General features: G+C 43.9%; 1 protein-coding gene across 1 annotated transcript in view; it reads left to right on the forward strand.

Annotated features, from left to right (window-relative positions):
• HPCAL1 (hippocalcin like 1) overlaps nt 1-12678 on the forward strand; it is a 260039-nt gene that overhangs the window by 238578 nt on the left and 8783 nt on the right. Inside the window, exons 4-5 of the mRNA XM_077291427.1 lie at nt 8912-9314; nt 11721-11826. Of these exons, the coding sequence (XP_077147542.1) occupies nt 8937-9314; nt 11721-11826 (484 nt within the window). The 5' untranslated portion in view covers nt 8912-8936. The remainder of the gene's footprint in view (nt 1-8911; nt 9315-11720; nt 11827-12678) is intronic.

A 12678-nucleotide genomic window follows, 5' to 3' on the forward strand; every position in this document is an offset into this window, starting at 1 on the left:
GTCCACTACCTGCCCCCAAATCTGATGCAACCTCTCCACCACCGCATCCACTCCAGGACAATCCGAAGATTCCACCTGACCAGAAGAAAATCGAGGATGAAACCCCGAATTACAGAAAAAGGGAGACACCAAGGTGGCAGAGCTGGCCCGATTATTGAGGGCAAACTCCGCTAAAGGCAAAAAAGCAACCCAATCATCCTGATCTGCAGACACAAAACACCTCAAATATGTCTCCAAGGTCTGATTCGTCCGCTCGGTCTGGCCATTAGTCTGAGGATGGAAAGCAGACGAGAAAGACAAATCTATGCCCATCCTAGCACAGAATGCTCGCCAAAATCTAGACACGAATTGGGTACCTCTGTCAGAAACGATATTCTCCGGAATACCATGCAAACGGACCACATTTTGAAAAAACAGAGGAACCAACTCGGAAGAAGAAGGCAACTTAGGCAGGGGAACCAAATGGACCATCTTAGAGAAACGATCACACACCACCCAGATGACAGACATCTTCTGAGAAACAGGAAGATCCGAAATAAAATCCATCGAGATGTGCGTCCAGGCCTCTTCGGGATAGGCAAGGGCAACAACAATCCACTAGCCCGAGAACAACAAGGCTTGGCCCGAGCACAAACGTCACAAGACTGCACGAAGCCTCGCACATCTCGAGACAGGGAAGGCCACCAGAAGGACCTTGCCACCAAATCCCTGGTACCAAAGATTCCAGGATGACCTGCCAACGCAGAAGAATGAACCTCAGAAATGACTTTACTGGTCCAATCATCAGGAACAAACAGTCTACCAGGTGGGCAACGATCAGGTCTATCCGCCTGAAACTCCTGCAAGGCCCGCCGCAGGTCTGGAGAAACGGCAGACAATATCACTCCATCCTTAAGGATACCTGTAGGTTCAGAATTACCAGGGGAGTCAGGCTCAAAACTCCTAGAAAGGGCATCCGCCTTAACATTCTTAGAACCCGGCAGGTAGGACACCACAAAATTAAACCGAGAGAAAAACAACGACCAGCGCGCCTGTCTAGGATTCAGGCGTCTGGCGGACTCAAGATAAATTAGATTTTTGTGGTCAGTCAATACCACCACCTGATGTCTAGCCCCCTCAAGCCAATGACGCCACTCCTCAAAAGCCCACTTCATGGCCAAAAGCTCCCGATTCCCAACATCATAATTCCGCTCGGCGGGCGAAAATTTACGCGAGAAAAAAGCACAAGGTCTCATCACGGAGCAATCGGAACTTCTCTGCGACAAAACCGCCCCAGCTCCGATTTCAGAAGCGTCGACCTCAACCTGAAAAGGAAGAGCAACATCAGGCTGACGCAACACAGGGGCGGAAGAAAAGCGGCGCTTAAGCTCCCGAAAGGCCTCCACAGCAGCAGGGGACCAATCAGCAACATCAACACCCTTCTTAGTCAAATCAGTCAATGGTTTAACAACATCAGAAAAACCAGCAATAAATCGACGATAAAAGTTAGCAAAGCCCAAAAATTTCTGAAGACTCTTAAGAGAAGAGGGTTGCGTCCAATCACAAATAGCCTGAACCTTGACAGGATCCATCTCGATGGAAGAGGGGGAGAAAATATATCCCAAAAAGGAAATCTTTTGAACCCCAAAAACGCACTTAGAACCCTTCACACACAAGGAATTAGACCGCAAAACCTGAAAAACCCTCCTGACCTGCTGGACATGAGAGTCCCAGTCATCCGAAAAAATCAAAATATCATCCAGATACACAATCATAAATTTATCCAAATAATCACGGAAAATGTCATGCATAAAGGACTGAAAGACTGAAGGGGCATTTGAAAGACCAAAAGGCATCACCAAATACTCAAAGTGGCCCTCGGGCGTATTAAATGCGGTTTTCCACTCATCCCCCTGCTTAATTCGCACCAAATTATACGCCCCACGGAGATCTATCTTAGAGAACCACTTGGCCCCCTTTATGCGAGCAAACAAATCAGTCAGCAGTGGCAACGGATATTGATATTTAACCGTGATTTTATTCAAAAGCCGATAATCAATGCACGGCCTCAAAGAGCCATCTTTCTTAGCCACAAAGAAAAAACCGGCTCCTAAGGGAGATGACGAAGGACGAATATGTCCCTTTTCCAAGGACTCCTTTATATATTCTCGCATAGCCGCATGTTCAGGCACAGACAGATTAAATAAACGACCCTTAGGGTATTTACTACCCGGAATCAAATCTATGGCACAATCACACTCCCGGTGCGGAGGTAATGAACCAAGCTTAGGTTCTTCAAAAACGTCACGATATTCAGTCAAGAATTCAGGAATCTCAGAGGGAATAGATGATGAAATGGAAACCACAGGTACGTCCCCATGCGTCCCCTTACATCCCCAGCTTAACACAGACATAGCTTTCCAGTCAAGGACTGGGTTATGAGATTGCAGCCATGGCAATCCAAGCACCAACACATCATGTAGGTTATGCAGCACAAGAAAGCGAATAATCTCCTGGTGATCCGGATTAATCCGCATAGTTACTTGTGTCCAGTATTGTGGTTTATTGCTAGCCAATGGGGTGGAGTCAATCCCCTTCAGGGGTATAGGAGTTTCAAGAGGCTCCAAATCATACCCACAGCGTTTGGCAAAGGACCAATCCATAAGACTCAAAGCGGCGCCAGAGTCGACATAGGCATCCGCGGTAATAGATGATAAAGAACAAATCAGGGTCACAGATAGAATAAACTTAGACTGAAAAGTGCCAATTGAAACAGACTTATCAAGCTTCTTAGTACGCTTAGAGCATGCTGATATAACATGAGTTGAATCACCGCAATAGAAGCACAACCCATTTTTTTGTCTAAAATTCTGCCGTTCACTTCTGGACAGAATTCTATCACATTGCATATTCTCTGGCGTCTTCTCAGTAGACACCGCCAAATGGTGCACAGGTTTGCGCTCCCGCAGACGCCTATCGATCTGGATAGCCATTGTCATGGACTCATTCAGACCCGCAGGCACAGGGAACCCCACCATAACATCCTTAATGGCATCAGAGAGACCCTCTCTGAAATTCGCCGCCAGGGCGCACTCATTCCACTGAGTAAGCACAGCCCATTTACGGAATTTCTGGCAGTATATTTCAGCTTCGTCTTGCCCCTGAGATAGGGACATCAAGGCCTTTTCCGCCTGAAGTTCTAACTGAGGTTCCTCATAAAGCAACCCCAAGGCCAGAAAAAACGCATCCACATTGAGCAATGCAGGATCCCCTGGAGCCAATGCAAAAGCCCAATCCTGAGGGTCGCCCCGGAGCAAGGAAATCACAATCCTGACCTGCTGAGCAGGATCTCCAGCAGAGCGAGATTTCAGGGACAAAAACAACTTGCAATTATTTTTGAAATTTTGAAAGCAAGATCTATTCCCCGAGAAAAATTCAGGCAAAGGAATTCTAGGTTCAGATATAGGAACATGAACAACAAAATCTTGTAAATTTTGAACTTTCGTGGTGAGATTATTCAAACCTGCAGCTAAACTCTGAATATCCATTTTAAACAGGTGAACACAGAGCCATTCCAGGATTAGAAGGAGAGAGAGAGAGAAAGGCTGCAATATAGGCAGACTTGCAAGAGATTCAATTACAAGCACACTCAGAACTGAGGGAAAAAAAAAAAAAAAACTTCAGCAGACTTCTCTTTTCTCTCCTTTCTCTGTCAATTAATTTAACCCTTTGTGGCCGGTCAAACTGTTGTGGTTCTCAATGGCAAGAGAACATAGCCCAGCAAACATAAGAACTAGCTCTTGGAAGGATGGAAACTAAACTGACCATGAACTAAACCTGCCGCACAACTAACAGTAGCCGGGTAGCGTAGCCTGCGTTTTATCCCTAGACGCCCAGCGCCGGCCGGAGGACTAACTAATCCTGGCAGAGGAAAATATAGTCCTGGCTCACCTCTAGAGAAATTTCCCCGAAAGGCAGACAGAGGCCCCCACAAATATTGGCGGTGATTTTAGATGAAATGACAAACGTAGTATGAAAATAGGTTTAGCAAAATTGAGGTCCGCTTACTAGATAGCAGGAAGACAGAAAGGACACTTTCATGGTCAGCTGAAAACCCTATCAAAACACCATCCTGAAATTACTTTAAGACTCTAGTATTAACTCATAACATCAGAGTGGCAATTTCAGATCACAAGAGCTTTCCAGACACAGAAACGAAACTACAGCTGTGAACTGGAACAAAATGCAAAAACAAACAAGGACTAAAGTCCAACTTAGCTGGGAGTTGTCTAGCAGCAGGAACATGCACAGAAAGGCTTCTGATTACAATGTTGACCGGCATGGAAGTGACAGAGGAACAAGGCTAAATAGCGACTCCCACATCCTGATGGAAACAGGTGAACAGAGAGGATGATGCACACCAGTTCAATTCCACCAGTGGCCACCGGGGGAGCCCAAAATCCAATTTCACAACAGGCGATACCGCCGGCCATCCTGAACGTGGACACGCAGCCTTAGACAGCTGCAATACATGCAGGGATGGTCTAACAGCAGTGAGACATGCAGCAGCGAGGATTCGGACATATTTTTCGAGCACGCCGAAGACACTCGGTTAGCACTCGAGCTTGGGGTAACACCTTATCAGAGCAGGTTCGTTCATTACTACCTGTAGTTTAAAAAAAAACATCACTGTGTAATGGGTTAATTTGTAGTGAGTAGATGAATTCTTCCCAATGTTCTGAACTCTAAAAACATACATTTCTCAAACTATAAAGGCTCTCCAAACGTGACAAGGCATCCGCCAATTGTTCCAGCAAATTTTACATTCAAAAAGCCAAATGACATTCCTTCCCTTTCGAGCTCTACCGTGTGCCAAAACATATGGGGTATTGACATGCTCAGGAGAACTTACACAACAAATTTTGGGGTCCATTTTTTTCCTGTTACCCTTGTCAAAATAAAAGAAATTGGATCTGAATTCAATTTTTTGTGAAAAAAGTTAAATGTTGTTTTTTTTCTTTTCAAAAACTTCCTGTGAAACACCTGAAGGGTTAATAAACTTCTTGAAAGTGGTTTTGAGCACCTTGGTGCAGTTTTTAGAATGGTGTCACATTTGGGGATCTTCTTTCACATAGACTCCTCAAAGTGACTTCAAATGTGAGGTGGTCCCTAAAAAAAATGTTTTACATTTTGTTTGAAAAATGAAAAATCGCTGGTCAACTTTTAACCCTTATAACTTCCTAACGAAAAAAATTTTGGTTCCAAAATTGTGCTGATGTAAAGTAGACATGTGGGAAAGTCATACCGAAGAAATTTTACCCCATCATGAAGTACAATATGTCACGAAAAAAGATCTCAGAATCACTGGGATCCGTTGAAGCGTTCCAGAGTTATAACCTCATAAAGTGACAGTGGTCAGAATTGTAAAAATTGGCCTGGTCATTAACGTGCACATCACCCTCGGGTGTAAAGGGGTTAAATCAATTGTTATGGAGATGTTACCTGCCTTTTTGTTGCACTCAGCAGCGCTTTTAGCACTGCCTTTTTTTCTCAATTTCTTTAAACATTTTTTCAATGTTGGTGTATGTGGCCGTGCATATTTCTGATTTTTCTTTACCTTAGACAGAGTCTGTCCCAAGGAAAAAATTGCTGCATGTCTGAGTTTGATCCAATATTCCGATCGCACTCAGCCATGCAAGTCATCGAGTACGTGAAAAGCATCGGACTGCACTTGGATGACATCTGAGTGCATGCCGATTTCCGTACATTGACACAATGGAGAAGGTGGAGACAATTTTTTTTATCCATCTTCTCCTCATCTGAGAGAATCGGATCACACTATGAGAGAATTGACCGCTGTGTGACTCCAGCCTTACACTATAATTGCTGAAAAGGGGGTTTTTTTATCACCAAAGCAAGACGGACAAATTGTTTATCTGTGTCTTGAACTAGGTCTGCTCCGTCAATCAATCAATCAGCCTCAGAATGGAAAACTAAAGCCATCTACATTTAGCGAGACAACCTCCAGACTGTAGATGTACGGGTTCTTGGTGTATTTGCATACGCGCAGCTGGCTTCTTTTAATTAATTAATGGCCACAGAGGGTCTGATTTCCCCCCGTTCTGTTTTCTATGTTATTGACGAGCAGCTGTGTATTTCTGCATTAAGCGGTGTTTTGCAGCTCCAGAGCAGGATGTGTATTTGGCAGGGTTTTACCATTCAGAAATTGAAAAGCAACTAGATTTGTACGCACTGCGGTGTGTGAACTAATGGACAGGAAAACCTAAATGAAGCCACTAATGAGAATGAGAAAGATGGTGAGATCCCTGTAAGACAAGGACGTAATTGACTCCTGAATGCATCTTTTTATAGACAGATCCTTTACAGATTCACATAGTACCGAGCCTCAGACCTCAGACACCTTTGCGACAAGAACATCTTCCCACCATAGACCTCTTCTGCGAATTGTCATTATATTTATGTGACTGCTGTGGAAATATCAAATACTGAGATAGTCGGGCATCAGCGACATGGTGGAAGCAGTTGTTCTCTCGCTCCATTCACAGTCACTTTCTCATCTAGTCATCATATTGGGTGGTGTGAATTGGGCGAATGATTGCCATCACACTTAGTGTCCCATAATTTCATGGTTGTCATTTTTTTTAAATACAGTACATTGGGTAAGATGTATCCAAACTAGTGCAAAGAAAAAGTAGAGTAGTTGTCTATGCTAATCAGAACCCACCTCTCATTTTTTCAATTATACTGCCACACTGACACTGTTCGTGATAGGGGCCCTGAACCATCTCTAGGACTGGGGCCCTAACTATCCCTGCTCCCAAGTTACCTCTAAAAGAGAGGAGGTTTGGGCCACCAGTTAGGGTTTTGTAACTGCCAGTCTGAGTCCAACTGATTGGTAGACCAATGGTAGGCCGGTATTCTTTAGCACCATGCCCAAAGTGATTGGTAGACCAATGGTACCCCGGCATTCTTGAGCACCATACCCAAACTGATTGGTAAACCAATGGTACCCCGGCATTCTTGACCACCATGCCCAAACTGATTGGTAAACCAATGGTACCCCGGCATTCTTGAGCACCATGCCCAAACTGATTGGTAGACCAATGGTACCCCGGCATTCTTGAGCACCATGCCCAAACTGATTGGTAGACCAATGGTACCCTGGCATTCTTGAGCACTATGCCCAAACTGATTGGTAGACCAATGGTACCCCAGCTGTTGTGAATTGACCTTTTGGCTCCCTCTTGTGGTCACTAGTGATATGACACTTTGATATTCCTTCCCTTGCTTGGTATCCACCTGGCCTCGTTAGTCCAGGGGTGTCGCTATTTGAACTTCCTGGATTTTCAGTCTGGTGCCTGGCATCGTTGTAATCAGATCCTTCTGTTTGCTCCTATCTGCTGGTCCTGGTTCTATGCAAAATTAAGCTAAGTCCTGCTTTCTTGTTTTTGGTTATTTTCTGTGCTCTTATTTTTGTCCAGCTTGTACTAAATGTGATTCCTTATATTGCTGGAAGCTCTAGGGTGCGGATGTTCTCCCCCCGTGCCGTTAGACGGTTCGGGGGTTCTTGAATACTCTGCGTGGAGTTTTTGTGAGGGTTTTCGCTGACCATATAAGTCATCTTCCTATATTCTGCTATTAGTTAGCGGGCCTCTCTTTGCTAAAACCTAGTTCATTTCTTGCGTTTGTCTTTTCTTCTTACCTCACCGTTATTATTTGTTGGGGGCTTGTATCCAACTTTTTGGGGTATTTCCTCTGGAGGCAAGAAAGGTCTTTCTTTTCCCTGCTAGGGTTAGTTAGTTCTCCGGCTGGCGCGAGACGTCTAGAATCAACGTAGGTACGTTCCCCGGCTGCTGTTATTTGTGTGCTAGGTTCAGGTATATGGTCAGCCCAGTTACCACTGCCCTATGAGATGGGTTTTATGTTTGCAGACTTCGCTATTGTCTCTGAGACCCCCTGCCATTGGGGTCATAACACCCGGCATTCTTGAGCACCATGCCCAAACTGATTGGTAGACCAATGGTACCCCGGCATTCTTGAGCACTATGCCCAAACTGATTGGTAGACCAATGGTACCCCGGCATTCTTGAGCACTATGCCCAAACTGATTGGTAGACCAATGGTACCCCGGCATTCTTGAGCACCATGCCCAAACTGATTGGTAGACCAATGGTACCCCGGCATTCTTGAGCACTATGCCCAAACTGATTGGTAGACCAATGGTACCCCGGCATTCTTGAGCACTATGCCCAAACTGATTGGTAGACCAATGGTACCCCGGCAGTCTTGAGCACCATACCCAAACTGATTGGTAGACCAATGGTACCCCGGCATTCTTGAGCACTATGCCCAAACTGATTGGTAGACCAATGGTACCCCCGCATTCTTGAGCACCATGCCCAAACTGATTGGTAGACCAATGGTACCCCGGCAGTCTTGAGCACCATACCCAAACTGATTGGTAGACCAATGGTACCCCGGCATTCTTGAACACCATGCCCAAACTGATTGGTAGAGAAAATGTTTTTTTACACCAACTGTGTGCATGAGTTCTTATTCTACTACACTGCCAGGTTTTGATGGCTTGGACATGGCAGTTATGCATAATTTTATGTGCCAAATTATAACTTCTTCTTCTAATATTATTTTTCTCATATTTGTAACCTCACTACGAACAGGTGATCACTAAAGGTTTTGCCTTTGATCAGCAGCTGAGAGTGTAACCACAATATAAATGTCTATTTCTCCTAGCAGTGTAAAAATAAATGTGCCCCCTTTGAAATAATTGGGCACTTATTGTTTTAAGTGGACGCCGGTAGTCCTACATATTTATATGTGGTAACTTGGTTTGTCTTTTTGACAATTAGAAAATCTAATTCCAATCTCACTGTCTCCACAATGTATTTTTCAGGTCTGGAATATAAAGAAGATTTAGAATGGGGAAACAAAACAGTAAATTACGACCTGAAGTTCTACAGGACCTGAGGGAAAATACAGAATTCACGGACCACGAGCTTCAGGAGTGGTACAAAGGTTTCCTGAAGGATTGTCCAACCGGACATTTAACAGTTGACGAGTTCAAAAAGATCTATGCAAACTTTTTTCCTTACGGAGATGCCTCAAAGTTTGCAGAACATGTGTTCCGTACATTTGACACAAACGGTGATGGGACGATTGACTTCCGGGAGTTTATAATTGCACTGAGTGTGACGTCACGAGGAAAACTGGAACAGAAGCTTAAGTGGGCTTTTAGCATGTACGACCTGGATGGAAATGGTTACATAAGTCGTGGAGAGATGTTAGAAATTGTCCAGGTAAGATTACACTAATGGCGCAAAGCAGCAATGATGTTTCCAAAGCTTCATATTTCTCTACGTGCAGCAGAAAACTGCTAGGTCTTGCAAAAAGTCATCAAAAGCGATAAGTCAAACAGCTAGGAGAAGATTAAACTTGGCTACTTCAGAAGGCGTATAATATAAGTTCCCGGCAGGTCAAAGCAGGGAAACTGCCGACTCTGCGCCCTTCTTCATCCCTGTGTGAGCAGGTTATAAGGAAGCAACATGCAGACAAGGACAAGGCGGATGTAACCAACTTAACCATTTATTTTTCTAACAAAAATATAAGGAGGGTTAGTTTTATAGGAAGTAGATTGTTCAAATACAGAATATTAAAGCACCCAATACAGTTACAGCAGGAATCCTCTGAAAGGTTTAGCTACTTTCTAGTAGGTGCGACGTTCACAACATTAAGAACGCCACTAAAATGGTTCTCTAACATGGTTCACTGAAATTACAGGCGCTAACGGGGGTCACCGGTATTTCCCACTAGGCCACAAATCCTTCCAACAAAGTCAGTTAATGCTCTATGGGCCGTCCTCAATCCAAGCAGCATTGGCAGCGTCAGACAGTAGGAACAAGACCTTTTACTGGTAACAACAGTTCTAAGTTTATTCATACATTTCCTAGAGAAATAAGAGGAACAGCACAATGCAGAGTTTCAAAAAAGTGTAACATTTACTGAAACCGATATGTCAGGAGAGCTGTCAGAATTTCAAGGTAAGGAATTGTACACTCCCGTTGTCACACTTGTCCATTTGCTGTTTCTAGAATGCTGTGAAAGGGAATCTGTCAGTAGGTTTTTCCTATGTAATCTAAGAACAACATGATCTAACAGCTGAGACACAGATTTCAGCGATGTATCACTTCTTAGGCTGTGTGTTGTTGTTTCCATACAATGAATGCTTTATTACTAGGAGATTATCACTGCCTGGACTAATGTTCACATGAGCCCTGGTCTGACCACGCCCCTGGCACTGATAAGCAGCTCATTGTCAATAGACAATGTACACTGAAAGCTGTGGTGTGGGTGGGGGCAGCTTTCTTAGCTCTGCTTCATACTACATCTAAGGGTATGTTGCCAAAGTCAGTAAACGCTGCAGGTTGGACTCTGCGTACAGCTGCAGCCTCCAACCCGCAGCGGCCAGATGTTACAGCATAGTAGATGGGATTTGAAGAAATCCCATCTCCACTATGCATGCACTGGCACCAACGGCTTGCCTGCGGAGAGGGACATGCGGCGCGTCTTTCCAGACTGCAGCATGTCAATTTATCTTGTGGAGATGCTCAGTCTCCGCAAAATAAATGTCCCCGTATAATGCATTGGGCGTGGTGATTCCGCACAGTTCAATGAACACATGCGTAATCACCTGCGTTCAAAAGTCGGCAGTGCTTTGGACAGAGCGGACATGTTATGTGTCAAAAGCGCTGCTGGTTCCAGACTGTGGGAACATACCCGAAAAAGTCTGATAGTATCACAATTGCCTCACCCAGGAAATGAAGTTCTATATTATACTGCTCTTAGATAAGGTAGCAAAAACCTGGTGACTGATTCTGTTTAAATAGAAAAAATTGCAATGCCGGACTCAGCCTACGGACAAGAGGCTGTATCTGGGGAAAAAAAAAGATCTGCTCCTCCAATCTTAGACAATCTCCTTAATAAAAGATCATAACAAACCTGGTAAAAATAGCCAGAATGGCTGAAATGCAGCATAGACAGTCACATCCTGTCCCTAATGCACAAATTATACTCCTCATTTAACATATTAGGTTAATAACCTATAATGCAGTCTCGGTTGATTAGTAGACTGAGCTGGAGTCACAGTTGGATTGCCTACTGAGACAGCTACCAAGACAACATGGTTCTTGACGATCCTCTATGGCTAAGGAGACATCCTTATAATCGAGATGCCTTGAGCTTTTTCTGTCCTGTTGTTTGTGTTGCTTTTAACACATTTTGTAATTCCCCTTAGTAATACTGTAAATATTCTATACCAGACTGTGAGTATTATACGCTGAGTAGATGGTAACTCTATCTAAAGAAGTTGTGGAGGAACTTCCTTCAGCATTTGTTGTAACGTGCTGCCACCTAGAATCTCACTGCGGGCATCAAACAGATGTGAATCTTGTTCCAAAGACACGCAAAAATGAACTGGACATTCTTGACATAGTGTTAAAAATTACAAAAGCTGCACACTTTTATCAAATCAACCTATAAAAAAATAGATAGCCCCATACTTACAAACATTACAATGCGAGCTTGGGGAAAAAAAAAGTGATGGATTGTTCAAAAATTAAGTTTTGCAATGAATGGAAAGATAGAAAATTATTAGGATTTATAATCATAGAGAAGGAGAAAGAATCTAAGTATTCTCTCATCTACAGGCAATCTACAAGATGGTATCATCTGTGATGAAAATGCCAGAAGATGAGTCTACACCGGAGAAGAGGACAGATAAGATCTTCAAGCAGATGGACACAAATAATGATGGTAGGATGCACATCTTCATATTTATCATTTTTTAACTCCTTATTTAAAACTCTCAACTTTCCCTTGTGATCACTTACATTTCACTAACACTTATCTTTTTAACCCATTTTTGTAATTCTAACATCTGTATTTTTTTTTTTTTTAATGTTATTAATATTGTAAATTTATATTCGTCGACACTCTTTGGAATGAAATAATACTGGCCAGGCTGTGCCAGAGGAGGAGAACGTGGTCTGTTCAGCTTCTTCTCTCTCTAGTACACCCCCACAGGCCGACCCGGAGCACGAGCATATCATTAACTGAAAATAAAGATTAAACAACAACCACAAGACAGATTTCATCACCAGGTATCATTGTAATCAGTATAACGGCGCCGACCTGACACTGTCTGTAGGTTACTGTGCACAATCCTGCTGACAGGTTCACTTAAGGTACCGTCACACTAAACGATATCGCTAGCGATCCGTGACGTTGCAGCGTCCTCACTAGCGATATCGTTTAGTTTGACACGCAGCAGCGATCAGGATCCTGCTGTGATGTCGCTAGTCGCTGAATAAAGTCCAGAACTTTATTTGGTCGTCCGATCGCCGTGTATCGTTGTGTTTGACACCAAAAGCAACGATACCAGCGATGTTTTACACTGGTAACCAGGGTAAACATCGGGTTACCAAGCGCAGGGCCGCGCTTAGTAACCCGATGTTTACCCTGGTTACCAGCGTAAAAGTAAAAAAAACAAACAGTACATACTTACATGTGCGTCCCCCGGCGTCCACTTCCTGCACTGACTGAGCTCCGGCCCTAAAGTGAAAGTGAAAGCCGCTGTGCTGTTAGGGCCGGAGCTCAGTCAGTGTC

Source organism: Ranitomeya variabilis, chromosome 2, assembly GCF_051348905.1.
Source record: "Ranitomeya variabilis isolate aRanVar5 chromosome 2, aRanVar5.hap1, whole genome shotgun sequence".
In the NCBI taxonomy this organism is placed as follows: domain Eukaryota; kingdom Metazoa; phylum Chordata; class Amphibia; order Anura; family Dendrobatidae; genus Ranitomeya; species Ranitomeya variabilis.